Here is a 20,690-nt window from a genome sequence, read left to right on the forward strand (position 1 = left end):
TTGTCCTCCTTAGTAATAAAGTTCAAGCTTGTTCTCTGACTTTCAAAGCCCCTGTTATTCCTCTTCTTTAAACAATGTCTCTGTATATGTCCACGGGATCCACAAAAGTAACATATTTTAGTCTCTTGCCTGCTTCTCTGATGTTGTTGTTGTTGTACAGCCACAGTCTCTTTTAACTCAGTTTTCTTTTTCTCTTGTCTTCTATTCCACTCTTGTTGAAGTTTCTGTTCTACAAAGTCCAAATTCAGATGTCCGTCGGGTAAAGTTTCCAGGCTAGAGACCATGACATCCCATTTTTGATCAAATGAAGATAACAGGATATAGACCATCTGAATGTCACTATGATGCACTCCTCTATCTTGCAGCTCAGCATTTAATCTACGAAATTCAGCCAGATGCTCTGTCATAGTCACTTCTTCTGTAAAACGCATCTGATAAAGTTTCCGTGCTAAGCACAGCCTGCTCCCAGCAGTTTGCTGCACATGAGCGGCTCTTAGCTTCTCCCACATCTGATTAGCTGTCGGCTCATTACTCACCAGCAACAGTTGAGAATCAGACAGCCCCAGAGTAATAAAAGCCTTCGCTTTCTCATCTTTCTTCAACCATGCTGCTGGAGCTGCCGGAGGGGGGTTTTCTACGACATCATTCACATCTTCTTTAATCAGAACTGCTCTCATTCTCCATTTCCAGCTGGAGTAGTTTACAGCATTCAGCCTCTCCATCGGCATCCCGGATGACAGGTTTACAGCCATGTTGCCCAGACTTACTTGCCTCTTTCTTGCACTTCGTTTCTCTCTGCAACAACGCCACATCACGTCTCGAACCCGCTACCTTGTATGATAAGCTGGGCCCATAACCCCTGTTGCGTGTGTGCGTGTGTAGATCATACAAGGATGGAATCCAAGAGCCGCATAGAACAGGAATAAGCTAGGCCAGGCAAGTTTCTTGTAAGAGTCTTTACTAGGCAAAGACATTAGACACAGTTCTCTCCACAGACAGTTTCCCCCACTCTGAGATTTTGCAAGTCTCCCACCTTATTACACTTCCCAGCCAGCTGCTGACCTTGGCTGTCTGGCACTCTGTTCTCACAGCTTAACCCTTCTGCTTCAGGTTTCACTCTCTCCACTAAAACACCCTGTCTGTGAGTCTCACAGCATGCCTCACTGACCAACAGGAATGCAGCCCATAGACTCCCGCATCGCGACCACTGGCCAACAAGGCCCGCTGAACAACGGCCCAAAATTGAAATTGAGTCAGGGCAGAACCATCCACATGTATAAAGAGGTAACGCTGGCCCACTGGCCTGATAGACAAAAATAAACACAGTGTAGCAACTGGGCATAATTCAGGAACCTGGCAAACATTCAATGAAATAACACTGCCACGGCCCTTTTGATCAGTCTTAGAGACTCGTAGGGAAAGCCTAACTATATCAGCACCTAATGTGCAATCGCCAAAGCAGAGGGCTCGGTAGGACACATCACGCTTCGAGGAAGCCAATACTTCACTAGGGCGAAAGGCACCATAGAACATCGTCAGAGTTACTGCGGTGAACAGGTGCGACTCATACAGCGATGAGCACATAGACCTAAATGAAGGCAGGATCTGAAGGAGAACATCGGGTGTGATTGGCCTCCTTCGGTCAGTGGGCCTGTGGGCGGAACGCGACCAACCCTGAAGGACCTTTCTGACCCTAAAATCTACAGAATGATCCTGCAATCCTCTCGCCTTAGAAATGAAGGCCAGCGCAGAGAGGTGTCCGGCGATGGTAGAAACAGAATTATTTTGACCTTTTAAATATAACATAAACTGCAGCAAATGTGAGACAGGAATAGGCCAATCAGAAGGCAAAGCACTACTGGCACGAAAAGCCAGAAAAGATCCAAAAGCACGCTGATACGCTATCCGGGTGCTGGGAGCCAGGGCAGAGGCTATGGCAGCCCCCACTTCTAATTCCCAAGGCTCCACAGGAAGAAGGGGACCGGGACCAAATCCTGAGCTGCTCCTGGTGCCAGTTCCCAGAAACATGCCATCTGTAAGCGGGAGAGAGCATCAGCAACACAATTCTGTAATCCGGGAACGTGGAGAGCGACAAATAATATATTAAAACGCAAGCATTGCAATACAAAGGCCCGCACCAGGCGCATCACACGAGGAGATTTAGAAGTCTGGGTATTGACCACACACACTGTGGACAAATTATCACACCAGAAATGCACAGTGCGATTTTGGAATGCCAAAGCCCAAATATAAACTGCCACCACAATTGGGAAGAATTCCAAAAAGGTCATGTTTGAGGTGAGCCCAGAAGCTAGCCACTCCGAAGGCCATCTCTCAGCGCACCATTAAGATCTAAAAATGACACCGAAACCAATGCCACCTGCAGCATCGGAATGTACTTGCAGCTCAGCTTCCAGCAATAAGTCCTCACGCCAGAAGGAGAGGCCATTGTAATTATCCAAGAAAGTAAGCCACATTTTGAAATCCTCTCTCATTCCCAATGTGACCCTAATAAAATGAAAACGAGAACGAACTCTCTTCATGGCGTAGCAAAGACGACGAAGGAATGCTCTACCTGGCAAAATGACTTTAGAAGCAAAAACTAAATGACCCAGGAGCTCTTGCAACTGAGCAAGTGTAACCTTCTTAAAAGTCAAAACTGAGCGCAATCTCTGCCTCAATGTGAGCAACTTATCCTGAGGCAGACTGGAAGACTGGGACTGCGTATCCAAAAGAATCCCCAAAAATGAAAGGGAAGTAGAAGGGCCCTCAGACTTTTCGGGAGCTAAAGGAACACCCAATTCCATGGTTAACTCCTCAAAAGTTTGCATCAAATGCAGACAATGAAAAGTGCCTGCAGGGCCAACGAACAAAAAATCGTCCAAATAATGAGCAGACAAGGAAGAACCAGCCCTTGTCCGTAAGGCCCACTGGAGGAATGTGCTAAAGGTCTCAAACGCAGCACAGGACACAGAGCATCCCATTGGCATTGCCCTATCTACATAATACTGGCCTTGAAACCTAAAACCTAATAGATCAACATCACCCAGATGCACTGGGAGCAAGCGAAATGCAGACTTGATGTCACACTTTGCCATCAAAGCACCCTTTCCAGCCTTCCTGACTACCTTAACAGCCTCATCAAAGGAAGTATATCGAACTGACGTATATAATGATGAAATACCATCATTAACAGAGGCACCTTTTGGGAAAGACAAATTATGAATAAGGCGATATTCACCTGGCTGCTTTTTGGGAACTATCCCAATAGGAGAAATCCTCAAATTCGACTAAGGAGGATGAGTAAAAGGGCCAGAAATCCTATCAGCAGCTATTTCTTTATTCAATTTTTTGAGGACCACAGGAGCCATAGCCAAAACAGAAGGCTGGTTGGCAGGGGAAGTGGAAACCCTCGGGCCTTCGAAAGGAATACGAAAACCCTCTGAAAAACCATACCAAAGACATCTAGCCTCATATTTATTGGGATAGCTATTCAATAATCTTGCTAGGGGAAGCAACCGAATAGGGCTACTGGCCTTGCGACATACTGCCACTGTTGCTGGATCCACGTCTAGGTTGTTGTTGTTCCCCTGATCCCCGGCGAGCTGGACAGGCTCTCTGGCAGGTGGAACTGGGGTGAGTGCCACCGCAGAGTCCGCATGCGTGCCTAAACCTACACGGGCACCTGTAACAGCGTCCAGTACTATTGAAGGTCCAACAGACCTGAGGGGGTTGAACCCGCTGCCAGCCCTGGCTGGAACTGGAGGCTGAAGTCTGCGCACGCACCAAAAGATGCCCGCTATCGGCTCTGTTTCCCAAGGAGGGTCTGGCTGATGTCATAGAATGCAGCCAAAGACCAGGATGTTCAACATCCCAATGAAGCGTGGGGTCCAAGGCCACCCTTTGCCTAAAATTCTCATCGTACCGCAACCAAGCGGTACCAGAGAATTCGCTAAAGGCCCTATGAATGATGTCCTGATATTTAATCAGGGACATGGCCCTGGATGGATAAACCTGAGTCATCACACCCATATACACAGTAAACTCATTGAGCCAATTAGGCCATATGCGATCAACTTTCTTTCTTATTGCTACCTCACGCTCATTCGGATCCGAACCCTCTCTGGGCTTTATTTCAGATTCCCGAAAAAGGAGTGTGAATATATCAATATATTCACCACGCCAACTCTTTTCCTTAGTGGAAGATAGTAAATGATCACCCAATGGCAGGGAAGTATCGCCCTGTGGATAGACGCCAGAAGGAAAAGGCAGCGGAAGAGAAGATGTACTAGCTGAAGCCACGGACGTCTGCCAGGGCGTTACTGCCGCAGTGGGCCAAGGAAGCACAGACTGCTGTGGAACTAAGACACCTCCCATATAAACTAGAGATTGTTGTGTTCCACCTAGTGCCTGAGGAGCTGCAGAATACTGCTGTGTCTGTTGAACCTGCGAACCAGAAGAATGTGATGGTACACACCACTCACCCGCATAAGCAGCTGGAGACACAACCACTGCAGGTGTGGCTACCCCGGAAGGAGCAGTAGGAAGAGCTTGAATGCCAGGGTGTACCGGATGCAGTTGTTCTTGGGGAAGACCAGCGCCAGCGGAGACTGGAAATTGGGAAGAAGTGGATGCCAAAGGTGCCGCAGATGTGCAGACTGGTACCGCTGGAATGGTGGAATTGTCTCTGGGCGCTGCCGCTTCAAGGATACCAATTCTAGCAACCAAATCAGAAAGAATACCTGATTTAGTTGCCTTAGCAGCCAAACGGGCCGACTTCTTACCTGAAGGGGCGGTGCTAGGCCCGGCCCCAGGCTCTGAAGGACGCCTGCGCTCTCCCTCAAGGGCCTCCACCCTTGCCACCAAAGCACGAATTGTCCCCATATCATCTTCGTCATCCGAGGACAGGTGCTCTTGCCGCGAGGGGGGGTGCTTAGTCGCCTGCTTCACCACTCAAACCCCTCTCTTTTGCTGAACCTTCTTTGGCGGCATATTGAATTCCAGCTAAACTTAACAATATTAACAAGAAGAAGAAGAAGAAGAAGAAGAAGAAGAAGAGGAATTATTAACAATATGCGATGCAGACCAAACGCCATGGTGAAAATAACCCAGATACTGAATCGATCACCACAGTAAAATGTGAAGAAATAAATCACAGGCACCACCCAATTGACCAAATCAATTAAGGCACAAGTAAATTAAAATGGGGTGGGTGGGGGTGGGGTAAATTTGGAAGGGAGAATCAATTCAAAATATTTATAATCGGTTATAAATATATCACTAATTAAAATTTATTTAATTATACGGAAACAATATCACTTAATTATCCTTAATTAACTATATGGCTTAACTAATTAAATTAATTAAGAGAAGAGAAATATGGATTATATTTAAACCTAAATTAATTTTATTTTATTTTATATATTTATTTATTATAAAAATCACCAATCAATTATAAACCTATTAACTTTTATATCAAATGAGGATAAATATTACTAACTTATTGATTAATGGAAACAACAGGGAGCAATTAGATCCCACCTCACCCAAACTCGCCAACTAGCAGGCTGAATCTGGAACGCAGAGAGGCGGGAAATTCAAACAAAATTACCTAAGGCAGGCAAACGCTAATGCCTTTAGCATCACTAAACAAGCCCAGAAAAGCCTCCCACGCCCGCCTCACAGCTGATCCACGGGGAAAAAGGAAGGAAATTAAAGTGCCGCCGTGGGATCAAAGCGACCGGCAGGGCCCCAGAAGCCGCGAAGACGACGCTCACTGGGACCGCAGATTAAAGCAACGCTGGGAGGGCTACCACGTGCCGTGACTAATAGCAGCAGCAGACACACCGGAAAAGCTGCCCCGCACACACTGCCCGATCAAGTGAGCGGAAAGGACAGCCCTTCCCCGCGCTTCACAGCTGACCCGCGGTAGGAACCAAAACGGGAAAAGAGCAGCCAATAATCAGACTGCAAAGCAAGCCCACAATAATAAGGGAATATGCCACTGTAATTATTATATTGCCGGAAGGCAGGGAGAACGCCACCAGGCCCCCGATCCCCAGCTAATACGTGGGGACAGACGAAAAGGAAAAAAGGGGGGAAGGGGGGAAAGCGTAAAAGGAACCCCCCACCCGCTCCGGCCCGCCTAAAAATTACGGGGAATTAAGGGTATAAAAACAAGAAAACCAGTTATGTGATACAATCACCAGCGACGACTCAGGAGCACGGTTGACAATGAGCAGAAAGATCTGGGTCACAGATCTGGCAAGGCAAAAAAGGCGCGTTTTTAGGGAGGAGCAGGCAATATATAGCTGCTCAATCCCTATTCCCAATTGGTCAAGATGCCCCACCTGACCAATTACAATTTTTTCTCGAACCTTCCCGAGTCTTCCCAGAAATAGGGTGGCGGCAAACCCGCCCCTACAAAAATGCAGGAACGTTACAGGTGCCAGACTTTTCAAAGAAATTATCAAAGTAATTAGACTTTTCTGGACAACAATAAGTAGCTTGATGTATTAAATCAGAATGAGCTTAGAAGTATTGGGGCAGGGACAGTCATGCAATGCAAAGCTTTTTTCAGTGCTTTAGCATTATCAAAAGATTATTTTGCAAGTTGCCACTTGCAAGTGGTAGCAAGATTAGTCCATCAAGTGTTTACAGTACTTACGCAGTTGTATTACATGCCGATTAATTTGTTCAGAGGCATATTAAGCAGCATTCCGAATGGGAGTAGCAGTTTGAGGTTAGAATTACCCGTGAATGCATTCAAAGAATAAGAATAATTTCTTATTATTCAGACCTCTTTGACCCAGTATTTGTCAGAGTGAAGGAAGTGACCCGCGTTTGTCGGTTTCTATATATTACAAGGATGTACCAGTTCATCTAGAGAGATATGGCAAGCATTTGTTTTAGACGTTGGTCTTTTGGTAGGTTCTTTGGGGTTTGTAGATATTCATTCATATGTACTTACAGCACAAGCTCGTAAAAACCTTTTAGGAATGGGGTTAGTATAAAGTTGTCTTGAAAAGATGGAGGGGGCATCATAAATATGCATTTTTATTGTGATCAAGTGTATCAGGATGCATCTTTTGCAGGAGAAACTTCTGAGTGTCTAGTTTTAAGTGATATTTAAGGGAGGGTCCTCCACCCAAGGAAAGGAGGCTTAGTTCTTCCTCCCCTACCATCTGCAAGCTCTCTCCCCAAGCCCCATTGGGTGGGGCCAAAGAGGGAATAGCAGCATTTCAGGTTTGCCCAGCCTTTTTCATCCAGAGGAAAACCCTGGAGTGCTGGACTTCAGCCTGACAAGGACAACAGCACAGGAGTCTGCCACCCCAGGAAAGGAGGCCTGCAGAAGGACTGTACTTCCTGGTGAAAGTAACCTGGGACGTGGTGGAGGCTGGCCTGTGAAGGCACAGACCTGAAATAAGGCCACATTTGGAACAGACTGATTGTGAGTCTGTGCCTTCTTTAATCCTTTAGACAGCTGTGGGACATATGGCACACTCCTCTTATGATGGGGCCCTTCCCTTGGGGTACAACACATGTGCCCTACAGAAGTTGTCAGACTTCAACTCCCATTCAACCCACCCTGCCACCATGGAAGCCTCCCTGGCCCTTGCCTTATCAATGTCAGAGAAGTTCCGATGTCAGGCCCCTTCCAAACATACTCTTCGTAGTGACATGGCTGCTGTTTGCCCTGATTGTTTTAAAATGAAATTGCAGTTGACCATCCACACTACACGTTGCACATCACTGTTTTTTAAAAGGGTGATTGTGCTTTTTCCATCCACACCAGTGACAGGATGTGTCTGGACTAGGGATGGGAGAGAAATTAAAGTCAATTTGCGTTTAAAGCCAAATGAATCAAATCCACACTTTCTGAAACTATATGAGAACTGAAACACAGCCATCCTTTGACATTTGCACTTATGCAAATTTTGCGATGCAGTTCTCCAACTAAGCAATGTTTGCAGAAATGTATATATTAGGGGAAAGTGTGCATAAAAATGAATATATCAGTGAAAATAACATACAAAAATGCATTCCATTTTTGTTGCAAAAAATGTGTACCTTGGTCAAAACGTCATACAAAAATGCATTTAGTAGGAGAAATTCTCACTAAAATGCTGGAGAATTTTCATGAGGATTATTTTTTTTAAAAATCCAAATTGTTGCAGAAATGTGAAGAACCAAATTTAAGATTGGAAAAATGAGAACCTGAGACAACCGAAACTGACAGATCCTTCCATCCCTAGGCTGGATTGAGAAGTGTTCTGTGGCTGTAGTCACATCCCTTCCATTCTCTTGTTCCCCACCATGTAAACGTTGGAGTTATGCGCATGTGCGCAGGGAACCTTTGGGAGTTTCTTCCCTCCCCCCCTTTTTTTAAGAAGGAGTATTTAACACCTAGTATCCCAGAATTCTGTTCATGAGGGAGATTAGATGGCAGGAGCATCTTGGGTTCACTGCTTTGGTCTGAGCTATGAATAACCTCCATTGGGAAGGAAGGAAGTCACAAAGTAGATGTCACTCAAGCCACAAACCCCGAGCACCGGACAAAATGCAAGAAGATGTACAATACACCTTCCACACAATGAAAATATTGTGGAGTCATTCCAGATCATTTACAAATATCATATTGATTGAACTGATTGATTGATTATTCTTTGATTTGGATTCCTGCCTTGAGCAGGGGGTTGGACTCAATGGCTTTGTGGGCCCTTCAAACTCTAATATTCTATGATTCTATTTATTTAGTAGCAGAATAAAAAGTGGTTTGATAACTGCAATAAAATCATAGAATAATAGAATTAGAAGGGGTGTAAGGTCCAACTCCCTGCTCAGTGCAGGAACCCAACTTAGAGAATCCCACGGGTGGTTGTCCAGCTACCTTTTGACTGCTTCCAGTGTTGGAGTGTCAGGCCCAGGATGTGACTCAGGAACCAGACCAACGGCTGTAGTTAATTTGTGTTTTATTAGGGTAATGTCCAAACAAAGACTGCGTTTTCTCATGAAGCAATACAGGGATACAGGTCCTGCGGCATTGGGAGAAAGTTGACAGAGCAAGGGACTTCTTCCCGCCTGTTCTTTAAGAAGGGGCCAAACGGGCGCGCAATCTTTCGCTCCTCCTTAACTGCCCCTCAGGTACTGCCCGCCTTCCCCCCCTTCTCTCCTGTCTTTTCAGCTGTCTGCGTGTGCGCGGTGAGGGGGGCAGCATCACCCCCTCCTCTTCTGAAGTTTCCGATTCCAGGATGGGGAATAGGGGAGGGGCTGATGGTAAACTGCCTCCCCGCTTTTCGGCTGTGAGCAGCCCTCCCTCTTTCCCCTCTTGCTCTGAGCCTGAAAGAGGGGGAGGCGTGAGAATGTCCAGGGAGCGCTCAGGCTCCCCGTTGCTAAGCGACCTTATCACTGGCAGTTCCTCTGTTTCGTCTTCGCTCCAAAGGGGGGAAGTTCCTCCCCCTTCCCTCTGCCATCCATCCGAATACTCTTCTCCCAACTCTCCGGGATCCAGCTCCCCGGGATTGGGACCCCAGCTCTGCCTTCCGACATGGAGAGCCCATCACCTCCCTAGGTAATTGGAAGCTTTTCCTGAAGTTCAGCCGAAATCTGGTTTCCTGTACCTTGAACTCATTATTTATTTATTTATGTGTTTAAACAATTTATATACCTCTTATATTTAAATGAAATTCTAAGCAGTTTACAACATGTTAACACATCTTAAAGGGCAAATACAAAAACCACAACACAATCTATGAAATACAATTGTTAACTGAACAGAACATATTAGTATCAACATTTATTTATTTATTTATTTATTATACTTGTATACTGCCCCATAGCCGAAGCTCTCTGGGCGGTTTACCGTAAAGAAAAACAAATACAATTTAAAATATATCTTTTTAAAAAAACAATTTAAAACACAACTTAAAAATCTAAAACAATATAAAACACATGCTAAAATGCCTGGGAGAAGAGGAAAGTCTTGACCTGGTGTCGAAAAGATAACAGTATTGGCGCCTGGCACACCTCGTCAAAGACATCATTCCATAATTTGGGGGCCACCACTGAGAAGGCCCTCTCCCTTGTTGCCATCCTCTGAGCTTCCCTTGGAGTAGGCACCCGGAGGAGGGCCTCTGATCTTGAACGTAGTGTACGGGTGGGTTCGTATCGGGAGAGGCGTTCCATCAGGTATTGTGGTCCCAAGCCACAATATAGAAATATAGAAATGAACTACTAACAAAATAAAATAAGAAGTCATAACATAGCAGACTGAGCAAAATACCCCCTAGGCTTCAAAAAATAAATAAAAATCAATTTAAAAATCAAAACCATGGAAGATTAGACACAAGAAAACCAACTCATTGCTTACTTATACCAGCTGGAGGCATCTGGCAACTTCCCACACGTCGTTCCACTCCAGTTTTCCTGCTCTAACTCCTCCTCCTCCCCACACCTGCCCCAATTTTAGTATCTGCTGTGCTGTGCAGCCAGAAGGCCAGGGAGCAGTGACTGACTCAAGAGCTTACGTAGCCAGCTTGTATTTCTCCCTTATCGCTTGCTGTTGTTGGTGTGGAGCATCAAGGCATGCTTTGTGCAGGTCACTTAGACAAGACACTATCTCACTCAGCGAGTAACCAGTGAAAGCAGCAAGGGTTTCTGGCCCAAAGTGCTTATTCACAGTGTAGTTTGCTAGGCAATCAGCAGCTGCTGCCATTTGCGAGGGAAAGTACTTCAGGAATGGCTCAGCTTCAAGCAGACTCAGCAGGGCTGTGGAGTCGGTACACCAAACCTTCAACTCCGACTCCAACTCCGACTCCTCTATTTTTCTACTCTCCGACTCCGACTCCACCCAAAATTGCTTCTTGTCAATCAAAATTTATTTGGAAGTCGGAGTCGGGTGCTTGCCTGTTAGTCCGTTTTCTCTTTGAAGAAAAGATAAACGTATCGCATTAATCAGATAGAGCTTGTTCGGAAGTCCGTCCGGCATTGCTGGCTGGACCTTTTCTCATAAATTAATGAAATCCAGTCCTCCCAACAAAAACAGGCTTTTGAGGTTGATCTCTACGTTTCTCCCTGCCCGGGAGAAATTTCATCAGTCAAAAAAAAATGTTCTGACTGATTTATATCTGAATAAGCTTCTTTTGAGGCGGGAGCCCATCTCAAAAGCAGGCACAAGCGAAGTCACCCTTCCCGGAAGTCATTTCTATTATTTCTATTATTTTATATTTCTATTATTTTTTTTACTTGGTTTAAATTGTTGCAGCAAAAAGAGATTTGTCAAATGAATCAGCTTTAAAGAACTTCTGGGTGAGCTATAACTCTTCTCTGTTATTCACGAAATTAACAGCTTATCTCTGTTTCTATTGCAAAAAGCTGTCCTGGAAGTGCATTCTAAAGATATAAACAGAAGAGGGATTTCTATTCCGAGGAACATTATATTGTCTGGGACTATTCTCTTTTTGGTCTATTTTATTTTGACGAATCTGCTTCTTCACGACGCCACTAACTGTTTTGATGCTGGGAACTAAATTTGTTTTGTGTTCTTGAACGTAGAGAGATAAGGCAGGCTGCTCTGTTCATACTGTGATGTCATCAAGCCTGGAATATTAACCCAATTGTTGCTGAAATAAGAAGTGGTTCTTCTTTATTTTTGTTTTGTTTTGTTTTCGTGGTTTTAAAAATGGCAATCAAGAAAGTGGCTGAGAATCTGGAAGTAATTGTGTTTCAGAAAATAATGGATGAGATTGAGATAACGAAACAAACCCTGCGACAGGGCAGTAAGGAGCTGAAAATTGAACTGAGCAAAATGACGCAGGAGCTTAAAGAAATAGGGGATCCTGTGAGAGAGGAGAATGAGATCAGAGATGAGAAAAGAAAAAATAAAGGGAAGATACAAGCCCTGGAGATTGGAACAAATGTGGAATTGGAAAAAGATCTGGAGTTTATGGATATTAGAAATAAAATCTACTGTTTGGAATTTAACGTTATCTCTGAAGAAATTAATGAAGATATTAGAGATAAAGTTATCAATGGCTTGGATAATCTTCTGGACTGGAATGATGTGATGGAGCTTGATATAGAGAAAATCTATGGAATTAACTGCAGCCATGTGTCAATGGAAAAACTCTCAAGAGATGAGCCAGTGCATTTTGTAAAAAAGAAGAACAGAGATATGACTTTACAACAATATTTCAGCAACTTATTCAGAATTGATGGCAAGAAAATATTTGGGATAGAGGAAATTCCCATCAGACTCTTATTATATGACTATGGCTATGACAGCAAGATTATTATGGAATACTGATAATGGAAGATTGGACACTGAAATTACTGGACTTAACAGGACTATTGAAGATGGAAGATGGAATTAATATGGATAATGGAATAATGGCTATTGAAATTATTGGACCTAACAGATTTTGATGAGATGGATTAATCGATATGTTTATTTGGACTATGGTTATGACAATAAGATTATTATTATTATTAACGAGATGGATTAATCGACATGTTTATTTGGAGAAAAATTGATAGATATATTTCTTAAAGAATTGAAACCTCTCTTTGACTTTTTGTGGAAAGAATAAAGTAATGTTTATGAGATTTGATGATTAATTAAGATAACTACTGGAGGAAAGTGATTTTATAATATAATTTAAGAGACAGGATTGTTATATATTGTAGACCTACAACTGATTTGATCTGCGACAAATGGGAAGTCAACATTTTATTTTTTTGTTTAATCATTTTTGTTTTGTTTTGTTTTTTGTCTTTGAATGTTTTATGATTTTGTTTTGTATGTTTTATGAAAATTTGAATAAAAATTATTGTAAAAAAAAAAAAGGAAGTCGGAGTCGGTACATTTCTACCGACTCCGACTCCTCCCAAAATTGCTCCCGACTCCGACTCCACCCAAAATTGCTCCCGACTCCGACTCCATGACTCCGACTCCGACTCCACAGCCCTGATTAAGTTCTCAATCTTGACACTGACACCATGCTGTTGCCAATTATGCTGTGCCCTGCACTGTGGGATGATCACGGAAGGTTCTGGAATAGTGATGGGATTATAGCAACATTGTGTGGAAGCAGGCAGAACAATCTGGAAGAGAAAACGCTGCAGCTATAGCATTATGAAAAGTATGTCTGGAAGGGCCCTCAGTAACGGCGAAGGGGCCTTGCTAGGGTGGATCTCGGGAAGCCATGGATCCAAAGGATTCATGCTCTTCCCAGAGCTTGGAAAAGTTACTTTTATTTGAACTACAACTCCCATCTGCCCAATCCAGTGGCCATGCTGGCTGGGGCTGATGGGAGTTGTAGTTCAAAAAAGTAACTTTTCCAAGCTCTGGCCCTTCCCAGTTCCTTGACATGTCTCTGAAGATGGGGGAAATGCATACAGCTCTGGAGCTGACTTGGTATCTCCCCACCTGTTGGGAAAGAAATCATTCAAAAAGGCCCAAGTGAAACACTTCCTCTCCCACTTACGCTGTAGAAAGCCGGGGAAAGCCAAATTCAATTCTTCTCTCACTTCCACTGTGCTAACCTGAGCCAAGGAGGGGGTTAGACCATGCCCCAGATCTTCTGCAGTAGGTCCTTCACCTCTACCCCACCCCCTCACTCTGACCATATATTTGAATATTTGTACAACGTTATTTCTAAACTTATTGATAGGCCAACGTTTGGGACACAGCCTGCAACGCGACAGTTCGCAGCTCATAAAAAAGGCAAGAGAGTTTAAAACAAAACTAGACAATTCAACGACAACAAATAATTTAAAAGGCAGGGTAGTTGAAAATAAATAAAAACAGCAGTATAGATCCCAGCAGCTAAAAAAGCAATACATTCTAAAGGAGTGCTTTAATTTAAGCTCATTAAAATAAAGGATGAGAAGAGAGACAGAACGGAAGGTGGATGAATAGCCAAATCCAGAACCTTTCTGGCTGCACAGCAGCAGGATGGAAGGGAGGGCAGGAATAATATTTTATCTCTCTCTTTCAAACACACACTTTATGATCTGGGCTTGTTTGTGTTGTTTTGTGATTTTCCTTCCATTATTTCCAACTGGATGGAAATACAGATGTCTTCTGCAGAACTTGGGTATATTCCCCTCCCCCCCAATTTCAGGGGCACGTCTGGGGAAAGGGAAGGCATTGGATCCTTTAGATGAAAGCCTCTCCTGATGTGCCTTCAGATCACCCTCTGCTTAAAAATGTGCAAAGTTGAAGCCATCCATGCTTTACATGAGAAGGGCAACCTATAATCTCTGGGCCACCCACACCCACAGGGATGGTGGCTACTAGGACTGTGCACTGTATTTGGCTGAGGCCCGAACCAAATTGGGTCAATTTGAGGGGATCCATCTGTCGTTTGAGCTGGGTTGTGACAGCTCTGGGTTGCTGCAGAATGATTTGGGGCTGTCAGAGGGTGGAGCATCAAACAGGAAGGAGAGGTAGGCAAACCGTGGGGAAAAGTAGAAAAATGCAAAAAGGCTGAGGCTCACCTGACCGTTGACTGAGTCATCCCTGAGAAGATAGGAGTGGTTGGGGGTGGATGTCTTTCGATACAGGGTGAAGGGTTTCTGGCCTGCTCCATTCCTCTATGCTCTGCCCTCTGAAGCAGCCCCCTGTTGGGTAGAATCTTCTGCTTACCAGCTGGTAAGTCAAAGATTCCACCCTGTGGGGTGAAGGTTGCTGCTCCTTCACAAGGAAAGGCGTAGCACCCTGCAGGACCCAACCCTCCTGCTTTCAGCCAGGGGGGAGGAGTAGCATCTCCTCCTTCTCCCACCCTTCCAATCATATGATTAATTAGGGTTTTAAAAAGCACCAATTAAACATTAGCCCAGCGCCAGATATGGGGTGGAGCAGGTGGAGCCTGAGCATTCAATGGGATCATAATCAAGGGTCCTTATTTGGCTCCTCTCACCATCAGAGATTCACTGGTTGGGAACCAGAGACTGGGCCTTTTCAGTGATGTCATCCCCATTATGGAAAGATCCCCACTTTGTTGTCATTTCAATGCTAAGAGAAGATTTTTTTATCTATGAGTTTTACCTCATCTTGGCTTCTTGGGTGTAGCAGAGAGGGAATGCATCTCTGTCTCACTCCAACTGCAATGTCAAGTGGTGACCTGCAAGTTTAGAACACATCCAAAACCACAGACAACATGTTCATGTTGCCTCAAGAACCATGTTCCTCCATGTGGAATCTGTTTCCTCTCCAATGATGAGAAATCAAGTGAATGTACACGAGGGATAAACAAATCTGTCGATTCCATTTTCTCTCAGTTCCTCAGTTTTGCAACTTTCAGCTCCATTTGCCCAATTTCTTCATCAGTTTGTGATTATTTTAGAAAAGGTCCTTACAAAAATTTGTACACATGTGCATTTCTCCTGATATATACATTTTTGTATGTGTATACACATATTTTTGGAAGCAATTTTGCCTCATATGTATTTTTTTCAAGCAGTTTCCCCAAATGCATGCATGTCATCTTCAGTAATATATGCTTTTTCTGTGCACACTGGTCCTCTAGCTTGTGGCTTTTCAAATGCATTTTGTTGTTGTTGTTGGAAAATGGCATCCCTAAAATTTGGAGAAGTGCAAATTTCAAAAGATAGCTTTGTCTTGGCTTATGTATTGATTTGGGGAGTGTGGATGCACTAGTTCTCATTAAAATGTGAAGCAAACCTGATTTCTCCCACATTCCTAATGTGTACACATGTGTGGACAGAACCACTATTTAATTCAGTGCTCTACTCAGTTCTAAGCAGCCTGGGTGAACTGCTAACACACACACACTCTCCTTGGCTCTCTCTTCTGCCCAGGTGGCATTCAAATGCTCTTTATTCTTTTACTTCCTTTTTACAGAGGATGCAATGTAATGAACTAAACCAACATGACATGGAAAGCATCTGGAAACTGACACAAGGCTGAACTCCTCTGTTCCCAGGCGATCGTTTCATGGTCACATCCCCATCAAGGTACCAAAACTACCATGTCAGCAGAATGTGCTCAGAGTTCATTAAAACAGGGCAGGGAAAGGAGGGAGGACTGATAAAGGTTGGAAAGAAGAAATCATTTTGGTGCAGTCCTGTGCAAACTTGGGTGTGGGGCTGGACAAACCAATTTCTGTTTCTCTTGGTTTCTTATTAAGTTCAGCTCTCCACATTTCTGCAGCAATTTGCCATTTTTTAAATGAAAAGTTGTCAGCATTTTAGTGTGAATTTCATGTATTTGTGTGCATTTTTGACAAATATGCACATTTTGCAAGCAGTTTATCCTACTATAACACATTGTTGTATGCTATTTTCATTAATATATATGCATTTAAATGCACACTTTCCCATAATACATCACTTTTGTACACATTTTTGATAGAACTGCATTTGGAGAAATGTGAATTTTGAAATTTGGACTTTTTCAGTTGGAGTATTGGTTCAAGAAGTTTAAATCAGGTTGTTTGACACCCAACCCCCTCCCCCAAACATTTCTAACAGACAGAACTTACAAAAGAATTCTGGAATTTAATGCTTCATCCCTTTCAGGCACTGTGATTGGAGAACGTTGGGTGGTGTGATAGCATTCTAGCCTTCCTCCCTCTCTCTCTCTACCCAACCTTACAACCTTAAATAGTGTTGTAATTGCTCCATTTCAGAGACACCATGTCTGGGTTCATTAGATACTGTTTTGAATTACAGACCTGTATGAATCTCTCCAAATTGATTTGGGACTAGGGGAGCCGCTCTGTAGAGATTTGTAGCTGCTTCAACCCAATCTGGACAGGATACAAATCAGTCCAAATTGGCCCCATTTGGTTTGTGATTTGTACAAATCCAGTGCACAGACCTATTTTCTAATGCCTTGTCTGATTCAGATGGATTTGGGGGCTGGATTGGATGGTAAAGGCTGGCTCCTAAGTCCTGGTATGATGGTGTTGTGCTTTTATATTATTTTTATGAATTGCTTTTCCTTTAAAAACATATTTTGTGGAGTGTGTCTCTCTGTGTGTGTATATGCAAGGGAGGGGGACAGAGAGGGGAATGTGAGCCATGACGGGGACCTTCTCTTCCATCCCCCAAAGTGGCATAGAAATAAAGATAAACAAATGCACAAGGTGGTCAGGGGGCAGGTCACTTTTCTGTATTTTTCCCTGTATATATACACACATACCCACACATGAGAATGTTGTTACATCATGTTTAGCAGAGTGGATTCCCCTCATGCACACACAAAGCCAGAATAAGGACCAAGTGAGAGAGGCATGCTGGCAACCCAATATTGGGATGCTTGGCTGAGCAGAGGTGGTGATATGGTATGGCACTATTTAAGGCCACATCGTTCACCCACTCCTCCTCCTGCTTGTTTGCTTTCTTTCATTTATATCCCACTTTTCTTCCACCAAGGTGGCATACATGTCATTTCCAGGTGGTCTCCCATCCAGGCATTGAGCATGCAGTCTCCCATCCCAGACCTGTTTAACTTCAGCAAGGTGGTGGCCTCATGTACCTTTTGACTCTGTGTTGTATCCAACTATATTCTACTCAGAGTAGACCCATTACAATTAATGTACCTGTTAGTTATGGCCATCACTTTCAATGGGCCTCTGGTGAGTTGGACTAGGATGCCACCCTGTACCTCACCCATTTGTAATAAATGCATTTGTTGTGGCAATCTCCCTCTGTATTGTCACTATGGACTCTGCTAATCATGCCTTCATGGGGGGGGCTAAGCAGGAATTATTTGGAAGGATGCGGATTCACCACAAGTCCTTTCTATTTTGCCTACACCATACTGTCAGGGGGCATTATTTATTATTGATAAATTATTGGTCATAGGTGGAAAAGAAACAAGCAAGTGAAGAGTGAGAGGAGGAGGAGGAGTGTGGGAGGTCCATCGTTCAGTAGTGGAGTAGAGTCGTAGCTTACCAGTAGAGCATCTGCCATGCATGCGGAAGGTTGCAAGTTCATTCCCTGGTATCTCCAGGCAGGGCTGGGAGATGCTCCCTGTCTGAAACCCTGAAGAACCACTGCCAGTCAGCATAGACAATACTGAACTAGATGGACCAATGGTCTGACTCAGTGTAAGGCTGCTTCCTATGTGTAAAGTGTGGGCAGGTAAGGAGACATGGTCCACCCTGATTGCAAGTATCCTGAGGCACCTAGGGCAGGTGTGGAGACTCTTTGGCCCTCCAGTTGTTGCTGAACTACAACTGCCATCAGCCCCAGCAAGCATGGCCAATGGCCAAGGATTATGGGAGTTGTAGATCAGCAACATCTGGAGGGCAAAGGTTTCCCATACCTGACCTAGAGGGTGAAGGAATAATTTCCAACTACCTCTTTGCTGGACAGCTCAAAAGAACTTGGAAGGGAGTTGTCATTTGATTTTGTTTGGTCCACGTGACTAAACAATGGACCGTAGAGGTAGGGTGGATTTCAGAACTCCTTTGGCTCACTTTCAGATTGGCTAGCCAAAGACAGACATGCACAGACCACGAAGATGTCTTCTTCCTTGAGCTTGGTGTTTTTTGCCCTTAATCATAGGCTATAAGGAAGTGTTTATACCAGGGGTGATGAACCTCCAGATGTTGTTGGACTCCAGTTCCCATCAACCCCAACCAGGATGGCCAATGGTCAAGGATGATGGGGATTTGTAGTCCAGCAAGATCTGAAGGGCCACACGTTCTGGACCTGGATGGACCAATGGTCTGACTCAGTGTAAGGCTGCTTCCTATGGATTATACCCATGTGGAGCCACTCCCTGTTCAAGGCCTTGGCTGTCCTCACTGAGTTGAATGTAGTTAATTTGTCCATTGCATATTTTTAGGAAAGATATGACCCTTTATCCCATTTAATGTGTTTCATGCTTTCATCCAGGAAAGGGGGGGAGGCAGGACAATGTGTCACACCAGGTTTTGTCCGTAGCTTCCAGGCATTGAGGTTACAATCATCTAGTGGTGTCTATGCACGTGTGAACCACCACCCTGATGTAAAAGAAGAGACATCCTCTTGAGGTTCCAGCAAGATTTTATTAAAAGTCTTGATGTCAAAGGAGCCACTGTGTATGTGTTTGTGTTAAGTGCATAGGAGCCTTTCAGGTTGTGCCAAACAGATCAATGTCATAATTCACACCCCTTTCATTTCATCGGGTGGCTCGTCATGATCTCCATCAGCACCATTGCCTACAACTTCCACCTCGAACTCATGTTGCAGTTCTTCTGGAAACCCATTTATCTCTTTCCAGACGGAGTACTTCACATCCCAGAGGGCTTCCACCATATCCCACATCCCTGCCTTTTCTTCCTGGAGGTCTTGGTCATTATCCCGGAGTGCTATATACTCTTCCCAGAGGGCCATTTTGTCCCTGGATATAGCCATGTCCTCTTCCCAGAAAGTTTTGTCCTTCTTCCAAAAGGCCTTGCATTCCTTCCAAAATGACTTATTCTTCTCTTCAACATTTTCCATCTTCTCCTGAAGGGATTTGTTCTTCTCGCGCATGCCTTTGTTTGCTTCCTGGAACTCCTTGTTCTTCACCTGGAAGGCTTTGATGGTATCTCGGAAAGATTCATTCCTTTCCTCCAAGGAGACAATGCCCTCCTCTGTGGCCTTGATCTGCTGCTGGAATGTCTCAATCTTCTCCTGAAAGGCGCTCACCTTGTCCTGAACATCTGTCTTCTTGGTCTGGAAAGCCTTGATTTCAGCCATGAAAACTCTGCTGTCCTCCAAGAAACTCTTGATCTCTTCCATGAAGCCCTTGTTTTTCTCTTTGAAGGCATGGATCTCCTCCCACAATGCCTTGGTTTTGTTATCCTCTCGGAAAGCCTTGATCTCCATTCGCAGCTCACTGCATTTCTCCCACAATGCCTTGATTTCCTCCTGCAGCACTTTTTTCTCCTCTTTTAGTTTGCGATGTATGATCTGTTTCTGCAAGGATCTGGGAAAGGGTGTCGTATGGTGCCAGCTCTCCTGTGTGCTAGAAATGGGGGGAGGACTCACATCACTTTTCTCCTCTGGAGAATCTGCATAGTTAAAGGCTGCGTCGGACTGTTTCTTCCAGTTCTCCATCTGATCACTGCTGTGTACAGAAAAACACATGTGTGAGTGGCATAAAAAGGAAGGTTGTGTTGGCTACTGATGGAGTCACAAACCTGCCAACTCTAGAGTCTGACTCAGAAGGCTTTCTGCTGATGGGATTCTCCAGATGACCTGTTCTACTGAACATTCATCATTTGCACACAAGTTCTACCAACAAAGGGAGATTCGCCTGAGCACATCGTAATCTAAAGATATGAAAAATATGAAATAAATCCCAACATTTCTATAATTATTTTAATTAGTTCTTGAAAACTCAGGGTTTTATCTATGCATCATGGGATAGATCCCTAATGTCCCATATATGTTTCATATGCATGTTTTACCAGATGTTTTGTATTGATACTTACATTGTTATGGTCATTGGCTAAAACAATAAATAAATCTATTCTATTCTATTCTATTCTATTCTATTCTATTCTATTCTATTCTATTCTATTCATCATTTGCTTGCACAAAGTTTATGCACAGGGTAGACTACGCCCAGTTTGTACTGAGCATTCCTCCTGATTTGCCTGTAGAGTTTTTATCATCCTTCCTGATGATAATTTGTTCATACCGTTTAATGCATTTCCCTGTCACCTTCCTAACCTCAACAACTCTGG

The 20,690-nt window shown here is 44.0% G+C and overlaps 1 protein-coding gene across 1 annotated transcript; it reads right to left on the reverse strand.

The window, feature by feature from the left end:
- Nucleotides 1-19,119: 19,119 nt before the first annotated feature.
- LOC133372081 (coiled-coil domain-containing protein 70-like) lies at nucleotides 19,120-20,058 on the reverse strand. The gene has a single exon (XM_061600315.1). It carries the CDS (start codon nucleotides 20,056-20,058, stop codon nucleotides 19,120-19,122), a length of 939 nt encoding a protein of 312 aa, XP_061456299.1.
- Nucleotides 20,059-20,690: the final 632 nt, after the last annotated feature.

The sequence above is a fragment of the Rhineura floridana genome, chromosome 17 (assembly GCF_030035675.1).
Source record: "Rhineura floridana isolate rRhiFlo1 chromosome 17, rRhiFlo1.hap2, whole genome shotgun sequence".
NCBI classification, from domain to species: domain Eukaryota; kingdom Metazoa; phylum Chordata; class Lepidosauria; order Squamata; family Rhineuridae; genus Rhineura; species Rhineura floridana.